This window comes from Melopsittacus undulatus, chromosome 8 (genome assembly GCF_012275295.1).
Source record: "Melopsittacus undulatus isolate bMelUnd1 chromosome 8, bMelUnd1.mat.Z, whole genome shotgun sequence".
In the NCBI taxonomy this organism is placed as follows: Eukaryota; Metazoa; Chordata; class Aves; order Psittaciformes; family Psittaculidae; genus Melopsittacus; species Melopsittacus undulatus.
Window position 1 is genome coordinate 11,000,702 of NC_047534.1, and position 21,777 is coordinate 11,022,478.

A 21,777-nucleotide genomic window follows, 5' to 3' on the forward strand; every position below is an offset into this window, starting at 1 on the left:
AGAGTTGAGGGTCTGTTATTTATTTATGTAAAAACAAACTAGTGCCACAGTTCCAACTCTGAGCAAAGGGCAGCTGCCTGTGCAGGCCCAGCTGTGAATGCAGACCTATGGACTGAGACCCCTGTTCTCCAGGGGATGTGCTTTCCAGCTGCCCTGGTTGTGGGGCCTGGGGAGGAAGGAGCTGCCACAAGAGGCCAAAAACACTCCCGGGTCCCCTTGCCCTCATCTGTCACAGTGCTGTGGGCAGCTCCTGTCACTTCCTGCTTGCCCCCTTCTTCAGCCCCTATCACGTGAGCTAAAACTAAATCCCTATACCCACATGCAATGAGGAACCCCAATGGGTGTGGTAGTGGCAGGATGGGTGGTGCAGGGTGCGTGCCCAACAGCCCCTGATGGGCTCAGGCCATGGCTCTGCTGCAGTGCTGCGAGCCAGTGGGGCCTGGTACCAGCCTCACCTCTAGGGCTGGGCAGGGAGGGGCATGGGAGGGCAGTTGTCACTAACAGTGGACAGGGGGGTGAGAGGCTGCCAGGAGCTTTCCCACACCAAAAGAGTGGCAGCAGGGGCACATGCAGCTGGAGCAGCACTGCAGTGATTGCTGGGCTGCTCTGGCAGGACGGAGGTGCTGATCAAGGGTGCAGTGGTGCTGCCAAGTGTCCCCCCACATACTATGCCTTGAAGGTGGCTCTGCCTATGGGCTTCATGCTGTCCTGGCTGGAGAGGGCCATGACCCACACTGAAACCTGGCACATGTGGCGCTGCCCATGTGGCACATATGGCACATGCCCATGACTGTCACCACCCAACCCCTTCCTAAAAGTGTTTCCCCTGTGCGTGCTGTGGGCTGCTTGAGTCCCCTCTCCCCTCCTGGCAACACCTGTCCCTGCCTGCAACAGCTCCCTCCCACCACATGCCCCCTGCACTGTGGGGGACCCAGGGGTAGGTGCCTCCAGCAGCTGTTGCTCCAGGCAAGAGGGGCCTCACTGGCACCCCTCTCCTGGGACCATGAGGGGGGTGCAGAGCAATGCCCCATACACAGCATATGGGGCCTGCATCCACCTTCCTTGTGCACCCACGTCACCAATCCAACTGTTCACAGCAAGGATCAGAGGCTGGGGAGACGGTCGCAGCTCTGAGCAGGATGGAGCCAGGGATACACACACACAGACACCACCAGAGAGTTAAGCAAAGCAGTGTTGCACGTAGAGACAAGGACGGCAGTGGGAGAGGGCCCAGTGTCATTCCAGTGGCTCGGGCTCCCAGGGTGCTGTTAGCACATGCGCTTGTATGTGTAGATGTAGGCCTTGCAATTGGGACACGTGTGTGTCACATCCTTGAAGTCATCGAACAGGCAGGGGATCAGGCAGCAGCAGAGATCACACCTGGAGCACAGCAAGAGGCAGAGTGCGGTGAGCTGAGGCACCCAGAGACAGCCCATGTGTGCCCCTGCCCTGACCCTCTGCCACCGCAGCTCTGCTTCCAGCACCTACCCCACGAAGCAGCACAAGAAGCCAAGAAGGAAGCTCATGAGCCCAATCTCGTAGGTGATCTTGGTGGTGATGGCTTGCTGGCAGTGGGGACACACCGTCTGCACTGGGGCGCCCTGGAAGATCTCACCCTGCAGCACTGTCACGGTGGTGGCAGTCCCCGATGGGACCAGCACTGTGGCTGTGTGGCCCCCAGGAGAGGGGTAGTGCCCTGGGGCTGGGTAGTAGCCCATGGAGGGGTGAGGGCCTGGCGGGGGGTAGTAACCTGCTGCAATGAGAAATGTACACAGGTGAGCATCTTTGTGCACGGCAGGAGAGGCCAGAGCCTCACTGGGAGCCACCTGGCTGCCACACCAGGTATGGACTTGGGGCTAACCCTGCCCAAGCCATCCACCCAAGGAGCCTCCCTGCAAGCCCCAACCCCCATTGTGTCCCCCCCACCCTGCTCCCTGGGAGCCACGTGCTTCTGTGGGGCTCCTGTCCATCACCACCCCCTGCTTCACACAACCCCTTGAGGACTTACCTGGTGGCACATAGGGTCCAGATGGGTCTGTGGGCATGTGGGGGGGTATGAACCCTGGCTGCGAGGGTGGTTCGTATGGTGGGGGCCCAAATTCAGGAGGAGGAATGGGAACCCCCTGGGGTTGTCCCACCACTGGAGGGATGCCATCTGAAAGGAAACAGAGTTAGCAGCCAGGGCAGGAGGCTGCAGAGCTGATGGTCGCTCAGCTGGGTGGTCTGGGGGTTGGCCCCAGCACAGAAGTTGAGGAAGACAGTATGGGATGGGGAGCACCCCCCGGGCCTCATCTTCTGGGCTACAGGAAGCCCAAATTCACCCTACAGCAGCAAGCAGAGCTGGGTTCTGAGCAGGGAGTGCTTCTGGCTGTTGCCACTGCCCCTGGGCCCTCCTGCCTTCCCCAGAGGGTGGCACGGGGACAGGAGCCAGGTATTACACCACGCTCCTCAGCAGAACAGAGCACACTGTGGGTCAGAGCTGCAAGTGGCCCTGCCTGGAGAAACCTGCCCAGTGCCCAGCAGTGTTACCCAATGCCTGTACCTGCCACGGGGGGGGATCCGTGCTTCTCTTCTATCAGCGGCGCTGAGGGGCCTCCCGGGTAGGGTGGTGGAGGGTCACTGGACATGGCTCAGGGTGGCCCTGCAAGGACAGAGCCTTTAGAAGAGACACCAGTATCTGGCTGTGCCCAGACACCTGCCCGGAGCTGTGTGCTGCTTGGGGAAGGAGGCGACAGGTAACAGGGGGGTCTGGGGCTGCTGCCACCACTGCACTGGCCTCCACACCCACCCTGGGCAGGAACAAGGCCACAACCCTAAAGCTGGACAGGCTTTGGCACAGGAAGTGAATCCAAAGCACATGGTTGCATGGCCCACATGCGCAGCAGCACTGGGATGGAGCTGTTCTGCCAAGTGCTGTGGCTGAGCATTATGGTGCTGCAGGTGGGTGAGAGCTGCCCACAGCCCTCCAGCTCCCCCATCAGTGACAGGCAGCGCTACAGGGCATGGAGGGATGGCCCCAGCCTGAGGCACAAACTCTGAGGTGGAGGGTGCCAAACCTAGAGGGCATCTCCAAATGCTGTCATTGAGTGAGTTAAGGTAAGAACGTCTTTTAGAGCTGGAGACATTATTTTACATGGGGTAAAATTTACCTGTCCTCTTCCTTGCTCCAAGGAGTTCCAAGGCCTCAACAGAGCTGAGCAGAACAATTCTGCTGAGCAGTGGAGTCCGGTCACCAGCTTGACCTGCCAAATCTGTGTGAAAAGAGACAACAAGAGGGTTACGGAGATGGAGAGAAGCCACTGCTGCCGCGCTGCCCAGGCTGGCATGCCCAACAGTCGGCATGGGGAGAGCAGGAACCTCTCCCACGTGTGCCCCCACCAGGCACGCATGAGGCTATGAGTCCTTGGCACATGGCAAAGCCCCTCCAACATACTCCAAAAGGCAATTTCCCTGTTTACTCTGGCTCAGTTATATCTGGCAGGATGTGACTAAATTAGGAAATATAAAAGAGAGTTGTTCGCTCGGTGCTTGGGAAGGCTGCCATTAGGCACGGGACACTGTGACATTGCTGTCAGTGCCCAGGGAGCAGTGCTAGGAGCTCCCCTTGTGGTCTGCACAGCTACTGGCACCCCCCATCCTTCATCCCCAATGGGCCAGGAGCAAAGGTGACCCTGCTTATCCCATTCCCTTTGGTCTCCTGCTTTCCTAGAGGAAGGTCCCTGTGCTGCCAGGATGGTGCATTCTCAGCCAGTCCCACTCCAGCAGATCCCAGCTGAGCAGGGAAATTGCACCCAGGCTACAGCCAGCCTGGAAAAATCCCATGAGTGCAACCAGGGTGGCTCTGAACCCCAAGAGATGGCCAAAGCAAGCACTGCTGCCACATTATCCCCAAGGCATTAGCAGCAAGGCATGAACAGTGGTTTGAGAGAACTTGGTGCCAAGGGATGCTGGAGCGGAGCCAAGGTGGCAACACCCTGCTGGGGTCACTGCTTAGGGAGGAAGAGGCACCAAGGGTCCTTCTGCCCTGATGCCACATGCTGGACAACCTGCCTGGGGCATGCTGACCTCCACGGCATGGCACAAGCCTCCACGGGCACCAGAACAGGCTGCGAGGGCTGCCTCAGCCCTGCCAGCAGTGCGAAGGGAAGATCCATCCCTGTCCAACCTGCCTGGCTTTGAAACCATTCCTGTTATTCTAGATCATGCTCCCTGTGTCCAAGCAACCTCCTGCAAGGTGGCAGGAAACCTTATCGGATCTTAAGTCTGTGGAGAAGCACCACTGCCCATTGCTGATCATGAGTGAGCATCACTACCCACTGCTGATCACGGGGAGCACCACTGCCTGTCACTGATCACGGAACTGATCCTCCCCAGGAGCGGAGCAAAGGCCCAGAGGCACAGGGTCTCCCCAGGATGTCTGTGTTTACTAATAGTTCTGCTCAGATGTCTGAAGTGGTGTGTGGCAGCCAAACCAACAGCTTCAAAGGGCAATACCAGTGCAGATGGGGGTCATCTTCTTCCCCTCTCTCTGTTCAGTTTCTTCCTTAAAGGCCAGGGGAAGGAGAGCCAGCCCATGCAGTGGGTACAGCAGAGCTGCCACAGCAGAGAATGCTTCCAGGAGGAGAAAAGCAGCCGAAGTGCAGCACACTGCAAAGCCCTCTCCTTCAGCGACCTACAAAGCTACAAATTGGGCTGTGCTCTTTTTAACTTCACTGGGGTGTAACGAAAAGGAGGACTTATTATTCTGGAAGTAGCCAGCCAGCCCACCCCGCACACACGGGAGCCTCAGGCCTTCCTGTCCCTGTGCCTGCAGGGCTCCTGCATGAGCCCAGTTCCAGCGGAGCACCCCGAGTCCTTACCTGAGGACACCGAGAGCTTCCCCTGCCCTTACAGGGCAGGTGAGCCCACAGCTTTTCTGAGGTACCACATCTCATCCCCTGCCTGCTGAGATGCTGACCTCTGGGGAAGGTAACACCTTCCAGCACTCCCTGCCCTGACTCCTCTCATCACCAAAGCAGCTGACCAGAAACAGGAGACAAGGAGGGCAAGAGGCAACCCCAGCCACAGTACCACCAGCTGCTCCAGATGAAGCAACAGCCCCAGCTGAGCCAGCAATGAATCCTGCCACCCTGACCAGCAGGAAACGGCGGCCACAAGGGTGACAGCCAACGGGTCTCAGCCATGCGGGCACTGGGATGGAGGAAGCTGCAGGAGCTGCAGAGCTATTCTGGTCATACTTGGCAGACTAGGCCACTCTTAATGCAATATTCTGCTTATTAAGAGAGCAAGATGCTGGCTGTGTGCCCTTCCCAGCAGAGAAAGCAAGCCTGTTGCTTTTAAGCCTCTTAGAAGCTGTTTCTCCTGAGCTCTATCTTAATGTAAGAAGCACAAAACTTCAGCCCATTTCTGCACACGGCCTTCCCCCAGTGCTGGGTCAGCACTGGGCTGGAGCTACCCCAGAACATCACTCACAGGCAGTATCACCTCTCAAAAGCAACGTGGCCAAAGCAAAACAACACAGGCTGAGGTAGCAGCACCACTGCAGAGAGGCAGCTTCCCTGAGCAGCTCTGAGAAGAGCCAGGAGCCTGGAGTGTTTCCCTTTGGCTGAAGCACGTTGTTGGTACCTGGGCACAGGCAGGAGAGATGGGAAGAACCAGCCACTGAACAAAACCACAGCACTGTTTTGCATCAAAACCACAACAGTATTTTGTACCAAAACATGACCCCCAGAAGCACGTAACAAGGATTCTCCCTGTTGGTCATTTCTGGTTTTACCTAGCTTTTGCCAAAGATGACTTATTTTACTCTTTCTGTCTTGCAAGAGAAACACGGATTTCTCCTGCCCACAGCACTGCCACAGAGAGACAGAATTGGAGGCCCCAGCATCTCCAGCCCAATGAGCCACTGTCCCACACTAACCAGGCTGATCCATTAAAGCTGAACCACCAGTGCCTTTCTGTGTCATGAAAACAGCTTAGACAGAACTAGCTGTTCTTACATGGGAAAAAACATTCCCAAAGACTGCAGAAACTGACTCTGCGGTAGGGCTTACTGGAATAATGATCCTTATAGATCAGCTCAACACCTAGGGGGAAAATAAAAGCTTTACAAATAATCTTAGCCAAGTTTATTGCATTTAAGTTCAAGGTCTGACAGAATCACCAATGTCCAGTGCAGGTCCTTTGGAACCTACTGCAAGATCGTAAGACTCAAAAGGAGTTGGTTACCAGTAAAAGGATGGACAGAGAAGATGCTATTTCCAGGTAAAAATGCACCTCCTTCCTGTGACCAGCATCCCCAGCTCTAGTTATTTAGGGATCAATACCCCAAAACCCATGGCTCCCATTACTGACACATCCAAAACTGGTGACCACACAGCTCTCTCAGCTGCTTACAGCAGCAACAAGAGGAGCTGCTGTGTTAGGGTCCAGTGTTCCCTGCTGCCTGTATTTCCCTCTGCGACACCCCTGTGGAAACAGTTTGAGATTCAAACATGGCAAGGCAAAAGGCTTGCCCATCCACAGAGGTATGGTGGGCTCCAGTTGTGAAAAAGAATGGAATTGTGGAGTGCAGTGTGACCATGGACCATAGCACCACCAGAACACGTCCTGGCTGAACACATAAAATAGATAATGCCAAGAAGAGGCCAGTCACAGACAATTGCTGCACTGCTCCGAGACACAAAGGTTTGATGTGTTAACACCACTCTCCCCAGGCGGCTTCCTCTTGGAAATCACCAAGAGTGAGATGAACCTGGGAAGGACAGAGCAGGCAGATCACTGGCAAGCATTAACTCACGTGCTGGCCCTGGTGCAGCCCTGAGTCATCCTCGGCGCAGCTGAGATCCGCTCCCACAAGCAGAAACACCGTCTGCATGGTCCCTTGGGCCTCCGGCATTTGGCGACTGGAGACTCACAACGATTTGGCTTTGTTTTGCCTCTGTGAGCACTGGTTCCAGCCACTGGGGCAGGAAGTGGCGTTTGTTTACCCTCAGCCATGTTCAGTGATGTTGGCACTTCAAAAGCTGCTACCACACATTTCTGGAGCTCTTCCTCCACAAAAAAATAGCTTCCAATATTTAGAAGGGGAAAAATTACACTAAAATTCAATGAATAATAAGAGAAAAGGATGTGATCGCTTTCAGCTTTGTTGTACATCAAGAAGACAAATTTCAGCTTCCAGGCTTTAAAAGCAAAGTCAAGAATTCTGAAAAAGCTGGGGCCCCTCACTGAGGCCAGCCTTCCTCCTCTTAAAAAAGGGACAGTGTCATAGGCACTACCACTCCAGTTTTCCCAGCCTCAAGAAAGCCACCTGTGTGCCACAGGCTTCTACCTGGTCCAGAAAGAGGGAAATACCAAGACTAGGAAGACAGACAAATATGTTGAGTATAAACACAAAAGGCAGGTCAGATACTGGCAAAACATCAGCCTACTGTCCTTCAAAGGGCTTTTAGGGGTAGCAAGAAGAGACTGAACAGAGCAGGGTCAGATGAGAGGTGGTCAGATCCATACCCTGACCATGGCAATGCCCTCTTTCACAATAGATTACTGAGCAGCATCTCCAAAGCCCAGCCTGGGTGGGTTCGGCAGCATGTTCTGCATTACCCCTGTGCCACAGCATAGGCCAGGAGTGCTGCCCTCTCCATGCACCGGCCCACTGCATACTCCCACACAGCTTGTGGGGATGTGGCTCAGCTCCCACTGCTCCCGAGAGCACAGCACGCAATCCACAGCACACAGCCCTTACCTTGAACGGAAAGACAGCAAAAATCCCTGCTGAAAAAGCAGTGTCAGTGGTTAATTCTGGCTGGGTTTACGTGGAACAAAGGAAAAAAAGGAGATGTTTTCCCTGCGAGGGAGCCAAACTTCCCCCTCAGCCTTGCCTCTTCTCATGCGCATTCCCGCTTCCAGCCCGCACACCACCTCCTCAGAGCCAGGAGGGAAGCAATAAACAGCAGATAGTGCTGCAGCCTCCTTTACAAAGAGGATGTCCTGGCAATCCTTGACCAGGCATCACTACCCCTCCTTTACCCCGCTATTAACCCTAGCAGCACCTTCCCAACTCATCATCCTGGTTCTGGGCAAGACAGCAAGAGGGCGCATGCCTACAACACGCTGACGCAAGGCGCAGAGGGAAGCCCAAATTAAGGACCAACAGGAAGGTCTGCTCTTTTTCTAAACTGCATCTCCCGAAGCAGAAGCCCTGCGCCTTCAGCAGCACTGCCAGGGAGCGCAAACCCACTGTGCAGGAGCAGCGGGGCTGCTGCACAAGGGCACATTGCTCCCACACTTCTGCACTCAGATTTCAGCTGCAGAAGTCAGCTGCTTCCCGGAGTGTCAGGCTCTTCCCTTGCTCTGCTGGCAAAGCAGGGAAGGAGTCGTCCTTTAACACAAAGGATTGCTGGAGGAGGTTATTCACTGTTCAGTCCAGCTACATCAGATGACTAAAGCTCCCTGCTCTGCTCTACAGCACGTGAATCTCTGGAGGAGCATCCCCACTGCAGTCCTCTACCTTGGGACCTTGCATATGTCGTTTAACCTTCTGTGTGCCACTGTAACCCAGCAGGCTAACCAGTTACAAGCAGGATCCTCCCTGGAAGCCAGGTGCTGTGTCCAAAGCAAGATTTCGCCAGGCATTAAATCCAAGGCACAGTCAGATAATCTCCATGACACAGCCCAGGCTCAGCTGTCCTCAACCAGAGATTCAAATTACTGCTTTGTGCAGCAACTCTGTATGGATGTCAGGAAAACCATACACAAAATCCCCCTGCTTAAGACAATAATGGTTTATCTGCAACACCCACAAAGGGTTACGTGCAGGAGGAGCATTTGTGAGGCCCTGCTGCTGCCTCTGGGATTCTCTCCAGTGCCATTCACCTCCAGATGGGCTGACCAAGTGCTTGCTGGCTCTCCTCACCCAGGCTGCAGAAACAACACTGCCATAACCCGGTTAACCTGAACATGTAAAGAAAAACCAGCAGAAATTAAAGAACTGGGGTAGCTCTGTTCCCTGTTCTGGGCTCCCAAACCACAGCACACCGGGCTGCATCGAGGCGAGGCCATTACCCTTATACTTCAAGACTGAACCCCAGCCCTTACATATTTAGGGGCATCAGGGAAGGTCCAGGTGTGCACAGAGCACTCTGGACCACAACAGGGCAGCTAAAAGACAGCTTTGTGCACATGGAGCAAGCACAGGCTGCCCTGCAAGAGGTGCTATGTTTCAGACCTTACCAGCTGGCCTCAAGGCAGACTGTAATATGCTAGGTGTTTTCATGGGTGCAAAGATGGGTTTAAAAGTAACATTAAAGACAAACCTGAGATCCTCTGTACCTCAGCAATCTGCTCCAGGGAGACCAAGATGAGAAAAGGAGGGTGCCACAAGCCAAATCCCTGGGAAACCAGAGAGCTTTTCCATGAGACATTCCCTGAAGTTATGAAGCTACCACTTGATAACATGCATGGGAAAGCACCCAGCAATATCAGCAGCTGTTGCCTGCAGACCTGTGTATCTACTTAAAATTTCCCGAGAGGATAAGTACTGCATTACATCATCCATTTGATATCTAGTTAATAATGTTAATAACATAACCTGCAATAACCTAGAGTCACTGAAACCAAGCTCTACTCCAATACCAGTGTTTTAAACATAACACCAAACTTAACTGTACCACAGGACTAGCTGTTCATTTAAACAAACACAAAATCCACAGCTCAAGAAACTTAACAGCAAGCAGAAGTCCCAGAGGAGACTCAGCAGAAGCTCCGCAGTTCCTTACATTGAAGTCAGTCAATGCGCCATAGCTCACCTCTGATGACACCCCTTAAAAGACATTTAAGCACGAGTTAGAAAGCAAGCATGGTTGAATGACTCCCCAGTCAGTCCCTCCCACTCCCAACAGTTGAGTTTTAGAAAGGCAGCCTGGAGTTTCCCCATGGACCACTTCAATTCCTTTATAGCCCACTGGCTCGCTGAGCTCTGCCACTGATGGTAGTGGCAAGTTCTGCTCCTCAGTCACCTGCACACAAAAGTGTCTCCTGCTGTCAGGTTGCTGCCTGCCCATTTCAATGGCACCTCCAGCTCTCACACAGAGAAGATGAATATAGGATGATTACCCACTACCCCTCACAGCACAACTCGGGATTTGACAGAAATCCTTCCCAAAACTATTCTAAAAATATTTTATTCCTTTATGCACCCATATTTTTCATTACTCCCTCATTCTACAGATTTTTTTGAGAGAAAGTCAAACAATACAGCTATATCATTGCTGAATCAAAATGAGGAGATGTGTGACTTCCACTAAATAACGCAGTAAGCTCCAAGGGAGGGAGAAATTAGAGTCATAGAGGATCAGCACTTTTGTGGAGCTGCATGTCAGTGTCAGAATTAATCAGAGCCCAAGAGCCTATTCAGAATTCCCTCGCAGATTTTGCAATACAATGAAATAATTTTGCATACACTAGTGGTGATTCCAGATCCATTTTCCTTCCAAGGGATGTACAAAACACAGTACTGATGTTCTCTCATCCAAGCCATAAGCACCAGCCTGCTATAGGACCAGCTCCAGTCTCACTCATAGAATCATAGAATCCAATATTAGCATTTTCTACCCCCACAGATACCCCTACATTGGTGCCAGAGAAGCTGCTGACATTTAGATGTTACAGGTACAGTGTCGCCTTGGGTTTTTTTCTGACGACTAATGACAAGTGCTCTCTATCACCCAATTGCAGTTAAGGCTACAGCTCACTCCTTGTGAAGAAACATGGTTTGGGGTTAAGCAGGAATGTGTGTGTAAGGTCTGAGATCTCTGAGTCCTATCGCCAACAAAGAGGAGCCATGCATGTCCAGAGACACACACTGGAGGAACTCCTCCATGCTGAGGCCACTAATGTTACTGCACTCACCTTCTTCCTCCCATGGCATGACCAGACCTTACCGTTTCCAGGCCAGGACCTCTCTTTTAGGGTGGCCCAAGGTCCTGCCAGTGTAGAGCTCACTCGTCCCATGGTAGTTTGACAGAAGGAGGGCACCTGCAACCCCTGCTCCCAAGCTCAGCTCATCTGGCCTGCTCAGAGACAGATGACCATGTCCCAGGTACAGAGGGGAAATCCCCTGGGTTAATCAACAGCCACTGGCTGTGCCCAGTGCTGGGTCATATCCAACAGCAGCACAGGGACTCAAAGGGAGCCACGGGATGCACCCTGAGTCACACACAGCTCCTGCCTGTCCCATTTCTCCCTCTGATTTCAACCAGACGTGCTTAGTCTGTGCTGACTTCCCGGTACAGGGAAGTCACTTTTACTCCAGAGCATTTCATGACTGGTTTCAGTAAGCAGTACCAATTTTCTGCCAACTCCTTCATAACCCCTTCCCCAAAACTGCTGCTGTCTGCTGAACAAAGCCATGTAACGAGCTGCTACATCTCTGTCCCTTGGATCCTGCCAAAAGCTGCTTCCCCATGAGCCTTATTTGCCAATACTGCTTGCTGGGAGGCAACACACAGCAGTCCTACCAGGGGAGACTATGCAGGAATGCAAAGCCAGTGATGTCACTGGCCTGGCTCACTTAAACATAAGCAGAACTGACAAGAACACTGACCGAGACACGAATGCGCTAGCCAAGTTCAGGAAGATCTGCAGTCAGGCCAACAGAGCTGTGAAAACAAGGGTGAAAGAAGAGAGATGATGTCCTCTTACCTTTCAGGCACAGCTCCAGGCACCAGCCTAGTTTTGGCATGTGTGAGACATCACCCAGATTCTGCACTAATTCCAGAACCATGGACACAGAAAGCAGAAGACCTCTTGCTGAAATCTACACACAGCAGCTGGATTCAAGGCATTCCTAATACACAGCAGTACACCTCCTCGGTACACCTCCTCAAGTCCCTGTTCTAAGGTTTTCTCTACCTTTAAAGGCAACACTCCACTGCTTTACTATGACCCTAAAAGCAGTGCTGATCAGAGGGTGCTGGGGCTGACCAGTCCTGAGTGACCAGTCCTGAGCCTGGGTCACTGCTCTCACAGCTGGGGAATGAACCTGCTGAAAATTCAAGCACATAACACCAAGTTACCTCAGGGCAGGTAAACAGTTCGGTTCTCTGGAGGACTCAGGACTGAAATCCTCTCCAGAGCCTGATGAAGACACAGCAGCTCCCACTGCTACAACACCAAGCTGAGAACTGTTAGCTCTCTCATCAGAATAGCACAGCAGCCAGCTCAAACCTGAGCTCCCACTGTGCTAATGCATCCTGAATTGTGGCACCCAAGAGGGAGTCTGAAAGGCCAAAATAACAGCACTAAAATAGTACTATATTATTTTAGTACTAAATAGTACTATTAGTATTTTAGTACTAAAAGCACTAAAATAACAGCATCTGCAGCTTGAAGCCACAAACTTTTGGGGAACCTCCATTCCCAAAACACCAATATGCTCCAGAGGACATCTCTGTGGAAGACCTACAATAAACCCAGGGGAAGAGCAGATATTTAACAGCAGTGGAAGTAGTCTCCAGTCCCTGCTTCACTCTCTTCCTCAAAGATTACGCTAAGATTCTGGAGGAGCTGCATGGTCACAGCAGAGCAGGTGGGAGGGCAAGCTGAGACTTCAACACATACCCACACCTTCTGCAAGCACTTCCTTGTATACCATAAAGCAGAATAAAGGCTTTAAGTTAACTAGAAGACAAACTGAACACAACTTCAAGAAAAGGGAAGCACACACACACTAGTAGAAGGTATTTACCCAGTGGTCAGTTAAAAATTCAAGCCCAAAGGAGTCAGCAGTAGAATGGAAATGTCAGCAGTAGAATGGAAATCCCACCGTGAATGCCTTCCTTCATTCTGTGTTCCAGTCTTTGTCCTCCCCTCAAACACAAGGCCCCAGTACTCCCCTATAGGGTGTTGGGTGATTGGGACCCTTGAGGACCTCAAAAGCATCCCAAGTTGAAGAAACATTACAGCAGGGATACAGCTTTAGTCCAAGATTTCCTCCCAAAATTAAGCTGCTCTCAATCCCAGGGGCTCCTTTCCCTCTCTTAAAAGGGTGGCTTGCTTCTTATTTGGAGACACAATCAATAAAAGTCAACAGGCTGCTTTTAATTCATCAGCAGCCAGAAATCTAATCTCAACAGCACTACCCCAAACACAGCTATCTCATCTCCCATTTAAGTTACCTTCTGTGGACATCAGCAGGCATGGATTTTACAGCTGCAGTGAGCAGGGCTGCCTACATCACAGCCACTAATTTATTCTCAGAAAGGCTAATTTAATCCGGCAGTGAATGTTCCCAAAGCTTCCTCACACAGAAAAGCTTTTATCTTGGTTGGCTTAACAACAATACAGCATATCCAAAAACGTGGAGAGATGCTAAAGAAGAACACTACCCTTGTGTTTTGAGTCCTCTAGTACTTTTGGCTGAGAAATTTCTCTTGGTAACCAGACTTTGAGAAAACATTGAGTGCCCCTGGTGCTTTTAAAAAGCCAACTGAATATTCAAGGCAAAGTATACAACAGCTCAGGCTACTTCCCTCTTGCATACAACTGTGTCTTGACAGAAAGAGCTGTGCTCTTAATAAAACTAAAACCCATTGTCATGGTTTAAACCCAGCCACACAGCTCATTCACTCACTCCCCCTCTTTGCTCCCTCAACTCCCAGAGAGTTAGGAAGGAGAATCCAAAGAACGTAGCTCCCACGGGTTGAGATAAGAACAGTTTAATAACTAAGGTATAACATAAATCACTACTGCTACCACTAATAATAATAATGATAAAGGAAATAACAAGTGAAGAGAATACAACACCTCACCAGCCACCGACCCATAACTCACCCCACCCTGCCTGACTGAGCACCAACTGATACCTCCTCCAACCCCCAGAGCACTAGCCCGTCTGGGTAACTCTCCGTTACACCCTGGGCATGACATGCTATGGTATCGAATACCTCTTTGGCTAGCCTGGGTCAGGTGTCCTGTCTCTCCTTCCTCCCGGCCTCCCCTCCTCCCTGGCAGAGCATGAGGCTCAGAAAGTCCTTGGCCAGAGTAAACATTTGAGCAGTAACTGAAAACACCAGTGTTATCAGCACTGTTCCCAGCCCGAAAGTCAAAACACAGCACTGCAGCAGCTACCAAGAAGGTGAAAACATGACTGCTACTGATAAACCCAGGACACGCATCAAAGATTGTTTAGTATTAGACACGATGTTCCCTTCTAACCAGGCATCTGCCTAGCAGGAGTGTTGGCCAGCATGCCTGGTTTAGGGTGTACTACCTGCCACTGGAAGGTGACCTTCCCCAGCTCACCCTACAGAGGAATAAGCTCCAGAAGAAATTACAATGTTCTCTGTGTTATGAAGCTGTGTAACTGTATGATGAAGCACTTCAGAGAGAGTATCCTTCGGATTTCCAGCCTCTGCCATCCATGGGGGCAGTAACTAATTAAGCAACTGGAAAGCTTTTTTTATTATTATTTTAAATTCTAGTTTGTACTTTCCCCTCACCTGTGAAAGTGAGCAGAGCTAGTATCCAAAGTCACACTTAGCCATCTGAACTGCAGTGCTCTGCCCATTAGCTCCTCAGTGACAGTTACTGTGTCACCTGTGTCATGTGGACATAGCATGAAGAAGTGGTCCTCACCTGGACCTACACCTTGCAAACTAGATCACTAGAGAGGCAAGCACTGCCCCTTGGAATTAGAGGGGCTAAAACAAGGAGGTTTTAAGCTTTACAATAGACATAGCTATAGCAGCCTAACCCTCCACACTCATGGGAGTGCAGTAAAAGAAAAGCTGGTGCTGTGCAAGGATTGCAGCTTGGATCATGCCTGAGAGAGCTCCTTTGGTACAAGAGCAAGAACACCCCAGATGGCATCCAACAATTTAGGATGATTCAGAAATCTGGGAACAAGTTAAAAATCAGAGGGAAGCAGAGCATTAAGACAGGCCAGAGGAGGAAAAAAAAGCAAAACAAAACAACACTCCCCTTGTTCCTATCTGTCAGGAACTGCTGTCCCAAGAATAGCCTATTCAGAAACCAGGAAACTGGGAGAGCAGCAGGGAAGGGCTGAGTCATGGCCATCAGAAAAAAAACCCCAACACAACAAAACAACCCAAAAGAGATGGAGAGAGAACATGGACAGCAGCTGTTCTACATCCTGGAGATAGGAGCAAGTCAACCCAGAACATACCAGCCAGTCTTTATTTTTAAAAGCTCTGCAGACACATGGTACAGCCATAAAAAGCAGCTGACCCTCCCTCTGCTCCTGGGAGGCAAATGACAACAGGGCTCCCTCTGCTCCTGGGAGGCAAATGACACCAGGGCTACCTGGTGGAATCAGGCTAAGTTGTTGGTGCTTCCCAGCCAGGACATAAACTGCTCCCCATCTATGCCCTGATCTTTGCCTTTATTTGTTTCTCTACAACATTAGCATCCCAATATCACAATGACTTCCAGGCTGGGCAAATGCTTTCTATAAGGGAAGGTGCAGTTCATTTCAAGGATGCTACTAGCAGAGGGTGAGGAGCCGTTTCCCTTACCCACACTGGAAGTGCACAAGGTAAAGCACAACTTGGACAGGTTTCCTACAACAGCCGAGGAGAACACACGCACTCCCACCTCGCAGCCAGCCTCAGCGCTGCCTGTCTCACCCCCAGTAAGGCCAGCCTATGGTTAAGTTTTGCTCCCCCATGTCACAATCTGTGTTCTGTGACCTAAATTAAATCAATTTTACAATAATTCTTGCTGGGACAATAATCTTACTCACCCACAATCTAAAAGATTATACCTTCTTTCCAGCTGTGGGAGGAAGCACAAAGGATTTCTGAGCAATGAGGGCTTATTTTTAATACAGTTCCTCATTGACTCCTTACGAAGTGTATCTTTTCAACCAAATAACTGTGCTTCAAAACATGTTTTAAAAAAACCCTTTTGATTCATTTTATCTTGCACTGTAAGATAATGTCAGATTAAAGATGCCAAGGTAAGAAGCAGGAAGACCCTCAGAGTCCATCCTTGCAGGGAGCAGGCTGACCATGCCCACCATCGCCAGACTCTGGCAGATAACCTGTGCTCACTTGTGACTGTGCCTCATCCACCACAGCTTGTCTCAATAAAAGATTCAATTGTCAAATTATGTAAATCAAGGCTTCCTCTGTAAAGATACTTTCACCAGATACCATTGTGAGACATCAGTGATCACAAAACAGTAGTGGCTGAGATCTGGAGCGAGGCGGGAAGTGCACTATGTCTACACACGTAACCCAATAGCAAGAGAGAGCAAGCCTCTCTGCTTTCCCTTTTTACATCTGCAAAGTCCTTTTAGGGAGTGGGCTGTATTTTTTGGGCAGTATAAACCAGGGGGAAGCTCAGAGAGCCTGACTTACCCCTCTGCAGTGGTTAAAGAGCCTCTCCCTGCAGCCTGCACAGGTCCCCACTTCTCCCACTGCCCATCCCAGGCAGGGCAGGGGAATGCGTCCTGCTGGGAAGGCAGCTCCCACACACCTAATCTCAGCTCTGGGACTTACTGGGATAACTGCAATGACTTCACACATAGACTCAGCCTTTGCACTAGCTGCCAAAATGGAGCTGAGGGAAACTGTCCCAAAGCAAACAGGCTAAGAGCAATTGGCTCAAATTGCAAGTAAAATTACTTCTGTCTATGACCACGCAATGCAAGGGGACAAAAAAAGATGAAATATGGCTAGAGCATGGGATGTGCATGGGATGTGCGCATCATGGTAAGATGTGACAGATGGAATTTATGATTGTAAGATGGAATGCAAGATGAAACATTGTAAACTTAAAAGCACATCTTCCAAAACTGTTCATAGGTAATCAGCCTGTTAGGGCAAGGTAGGGAAGATTTTCTTCCTAAATGCAGAGGCTGGGTATCAAAGGGGTGGGGATATACACCATAGGGAATGTACCTGCACACTAGTTCAGGGCAGAAGGAGCACCATCTCAGCACAAATATTTTAACTTAAATTCTCCTAATCCATAAGAGAACTGGGTATTATTCCATTTTCTTATGTATAAAGGAGGCAAAGGAAACATAACTACTACTAATGCAAAATTATTTTACTAATCACAATAGGTAACAGAGAAATACATTACTTAATTTGCAGGGAAATACATTACTTAAGTTGCAGCTCACTTCATTCTCTGATCTTCTTGGGTTTCATCATGTGAAGTCAAACACAAAGCACCAACAGCTGTTCTTCTCAATTCCTAAAATGCTAATTACATCACCATCTTTTGGGATTATTTCTTGTATTTTCTTTTGCTAAATTCAGGCCTGCTAAGAGAGTTCACATTAAAGATAACTGCACTAATGTGTGGTCCCATACAGGGGATACAAGGCATGAAGCAGTTTCCTTCCTACTGCTATTCTTTACCTAGATCTGGGACCAGCACTGGCCTCTCAAACAGCCCTTTCCACCACAACAAATTTTAGACTGCAGCCATGCAGCACCTCTGAGTAAACAAGCCCAAACCAAACTGTAACAGCCACCAAGAGTTTCCTTGAGTGTTTCATGCCAGAAAGAAAGCCTCTCCCCCACTTCAGAGACATTTACTACTGAGGAAAAATAGATTGTGATTTCCTACAGCACCCATGCTAATTGTGTTGTCTTTGATGAGAGGAGGAGATATGTCCTTTGCAGAGCCTGTAAAGATCTAACACTGCTTATGAAAATTGCACTGCTTCTCTCCACTTGCAGAACAAATGCCGAGTGCCGATTGGGAATAATAAGAAAATAGCAAGGTGAGTATGACATCCCAAGGCAGAAGTTGCTCATCATGTGTTTTTTTGAAGGAAAAAGAAGGTACATACACATCTGTGTTCACAAATGTGTGCACTCAGACACCCTGTTCTAAATCTGCAGGAGAGTTGGTTTCAGGCTAGAGTACTTTGCCCGCATAACAGCTGCAGAATCAGGTCCTAGAAGAAAATTCAGCCAAAACCCTCTAACAATTTGCAGAACAACTGAAGTTGCCTCTGCAAACCATGACTTCTACTGCATCGGAGAGAAGGGAAAAGTATTGTACAGTTAGAATCTTTCATTTTAGAACACCACTGACTGCTGCTAAGAGCCATGAGGCATATCAGCATCTATTTGTTGTCTTCCGACCCTCCTTCCTCCCTGTTTTCAGCAGCTTTGCCTGTATCAGTCTGGGAGAACACCACCTTCTCATCACAGTTTAATGAGAAGTTGGCATATCTGCTGCCTAGAAACTTGAAGGTATATTCTGCCTTTGTTATTATTTTAAGCTCCGTATTATGCAAATACCATTGCCTCCTTGTTTAACCTTGCAGCCACCAATCTTTTCCTTGGCTTAGTGCAAAGCTGAGTAAATGTGAACCTGCACACTGGAAAACTACCACACGTACAGAGCCGTGGTAATAGCAGCAAAAGCAATGCACAGCCCCAGTGCAGATCCTAGCAAAGAACTCTATTAAAAAGAGTTAAAGAAAAGTAGCTTTTTTCAGTCTAGGATACGCTCTCATGATTAAAGCAATTGTAAGAAATCAAATGTATGACTCTACCGTGGTACCACAAACAGACACAGAACACCAAATTTCATACTTCTCTTTACGCATAAGAAAAAAAATAGCCTTGGATAAGCGCAGATACTAGAAGTCTGTGTATCTCCTTCCAAACCCACTCATCCTCATATCAGAAGATATTTGCATCACCACATCTTTTAAATATGAGTATTTATCTGCTAAATTCACATCTGAATGGGAAAAAAATGTAATATTTTACATAATAAAGTTGTTTTCATTCTTTCTCTCACTATGTTAGTAACACTGGCAAAAGGAACACTTCTGCTGATGACAGTGGACCAAGTGACCAGTGTCACTAGGTGTCCAATGTGCCAAGGACCCAAAACTCCCTGAAATACATACAGTGTGGGAGTTGTGGGCAGTCTGGCCCCTGGCTGAATGCCCTTCCGCTACAGGAGTGCATTAACTGTGCTTCATCCAGAAGGAAAGCAGTGGCCACGCTGTAGAGGGAACACAAGAAACTCAATATGGTCATCCATCTGCTTAGGAAGGGCTCAGGTTCTGAAAGAGAAGCCCCCTCCCTGTTAATTGTCCCAGTCACATCCATTGCAAGATCTTTTGGTACTCAGCATACAAACATGCACATCCCCTCTCCCATCACCTCCTGAGCAGACACAGCACCCATACCACAGCAGCTGAGGAGGACTGAGCATGTTTGCTCCACATGGCATCACTCAGGACATCTGGGGACATTGCTCCATCACCCTACCCTTCCTACAGCCTCATTCCCCATCTGTGCCCAAGGCACACCACTAGACAGCCTCACATCAGTTCCTAAAGTCCTCACTTCCCTAGCTCTAAGCAGGAATTCCTTCCTCACATAATGCCTGGAGAGAACAGCACAGCTACATCACTAAATGCTCCCAGGGATTTTCTGGGGTGCACAGACATCACTACAACATTTAGACAGAGAAACTTTGGGAAAGGGAAGTTTTCAGCCTGTGCTGACCCGAGCTCCTTTAGGTCCTAAAAATGAATGAATGACATACTATGGTTATACGCTACACTACATAATACTCATTCTAGTTCCCCCTATTGCCTATTCCAAACACACACTCTGGAAAGCAGAAAGGAAAACCCCATTTCAAGCACAGTTTGAAAGGGAAAAAACAGTAGGCTATGTTGCATATTCACAAAGAGTTTCTCAGCTAGTTCTACATTCAGCTCAAACCCTCTATAATTACCATTTAAAACAACTCTACTTAAAATCATTGTGCCTGACCTACTCAACCACCTGATGTTTCAGGCTCAGCCAGGAGCGTGACAACTGCCAATCCCCTCACCAGTTCTCACCAGTGCAAATACATCTCCAAGCAGCTTTTCCAGTGACACCTCAGACCAAGGGGCAGCCACCTAGGCTTGCAGTGACTTGGAGAAGTTTAACCTTGAATATGACTCCTGCAGATGATCCAGAGGATGTTGGCCTGACTGTGTCCATCCCAGCCCGTTTCCTGCTCCCCTTCACAGACCTGGAGCTCTTCCTGGGGTCCCAAACCCCATCCCTCCATTTAGCAGCAGTCACAAACCACTGTGCTCTTCATAAATTAACAGAGTGCTGCCTTAACAGCTCCTACACTTTTGCCTCTGCAGTCCCCTGGGGAGGAAGAACCTAGGTCTCACCACTCTAGTGGTTAAAGACCTCCCAGACTCTCACATTTATTCACTGGTATTTGTTGTGCTGCAGTGCCCATTAGCTGAATGAGCTCTTCTCCTTTCTCAGGGTTCACACTGCCACTGTGCTGATGGGCAATACCATCCCCATCACCATAATTTCTCTTCCTGCTTGTCAAAACACCCAGGCTTCCTCCATCTCCTCTAAAATGGGCTCATCATTCCTGACCACTTAACGGGCAGTTCCAGCCCAAACTCATCTCTCCCCAGCAGCGATGACTGCAAACACACGCACTTGTACCTAGGCCTGGCTCCCTCCTCCCAGGGATCTGTCACGGTAATGGGTCCTATTTGCTCCTCTCATAGCAGTGCCCTGCAGGCAACTCCCCGCCGCCGTCTCCGCAAGCTGGCACGCCCGCGGCCGGGCTGAAGCGCTCTCCTTACAGCCGAAAACCTTTCCCCAAGTACACGACCTCACTTTCCATCCGATTGAATTTCACCTCGCGCCCGCTGCTCCAGCCTTCAGCACACCCGATCCTCCCGTCCCAACCCTTCCCGCACTGCTGAGGGTACAAACTGAAGCTCTCTGGTTTTGCCCGCACGCTGCGGCACTCTGTGGCCGCTGCGAACAGCGGTAAAGCCCAGTCCAAGCCCAGGGCTGCCTCCTCCTCTCCCCGGCCCGTACCTCTCCTCCGCAGTAAGCGCTGCAGGCACACAGAGCACACAGACCTGCCCTGCCTGGAGCCGTGCGGCCCTTCCCCAGCGCGATAACCGGGCACTGATTTCCATCCTTCCCTCAGTATCAGCGGCGGACGGTGCAGGGCTCCTGCGTGTGTCCCCTCCGTGCCCACTGTCCCCACGCTCCAGCCGGCCCCGCTGTCACAAGGCCGCCGCGGCCTGCCCGGGCCTGGGGACACGGAGCCCACAGCCTCCCTCGCCCGGCCCCACCGATCCTCGGGGCCCGACCCCCACCGCGGTCTGGCGGGGTCGCACCTACCGGCTGCCGGCTCCGGGCTGCTGCTCCTGCACCCACCGGCTCCGGGGCGGGGCGGGGCGAGGCGGGCAGCGGGCGGTGCCGGGGCGGGTCGGGGCCGTGCTGAGCCCGCCGCGGGCCGGAGCTTGCTTCTCTCGAGGGGGCCGCTCGCGGCCGGGTCCGCAGCCTGCAGCCCCCAGCGGAGCTCGGCCCGCTCCCCCGCACCAGGCCGCACAGGGCCAGGGCCTGCTCCCCGCGCCAGGCCGCACGGGAACGGGGCCTGGTCTCGTCGTTCTCCCCCCGCCAGGCGGGCCCAGGACGGGGACAGAACGCCGGGGCCATCGCCAGGTAACGTCCCCTGTGACTTCACTCCTGGGATCCCACCGGCGGCCGCGGCCCGAAGCCGCCCTCGGATCACCAAAGGCAACATGACTCTCACCATCACGCTGGCGGAGGTGGCCTCCAACGTGGCCAACGGCGGCAGCCCGCAAGTCGGCAGGCTCTGTGTCCTCCTGCCCGGGCCCCCGGAGCACATCCAGCTACAGGAGGGTGCGCAGGACGAGGGGGGTCTCTGTCAGCCACCGCTGAGCCTCCCTGGCGGGACCCTGGGCACCACAGGCACCACGGA

At 51.0% G+C, this 21,777-nt stretch overlaps 1 protein-coding gene across 3 annotated transcripts; it reads right to left on the bottom strand.

The window, feature by feature from the left end:
* Positions 1–4: 4 nt before the first annotated feature.
* Positions 5–21,218, bottom strand: CDIP1 (cell death inducing p53 target 1). Of its 3 annotated transcripts, none has more exons than XM_031052336.2 (6): positions 21,174–21,218; positions 3,150–3,251; positions 2,543–2,641; positions 2,009–2,155; positions 1,489–1,753; positions 5–1,380 (listed from the first exon to the last, which is right to left on the bottom strand). In XM_031052336.2, exons 3-6 carry the CDS (start codon positions 2,625–2,627, stop codon positions 1,269–1,271), a joined length of 609 nt encoding a protein of 202 aa, XP_030908196.1. In that variant the 5' UTR covers positions 2,628–2,641; positions 3,150–3,251; positions 21,174–21,218; the 3' UTR covers positions 5–1,268. The 3 variants fall into 3 exon arrangements, with proteins under 3 accessions (XP_030908196.1, XP_030908197.1, XP_030908195.1); XM_031052337.2 differs by lacking the exon at positions 21,174–21,218 and adding an exon at positions 20,862–20,881; XM_031052335.2 differs by lacking the exon at positions 21,174–21,218 and adding an exon at positions 7,748–8,082.
* Between the last annotated feature and the right edge of the window lie 559 nt (positions 21,219–21,777).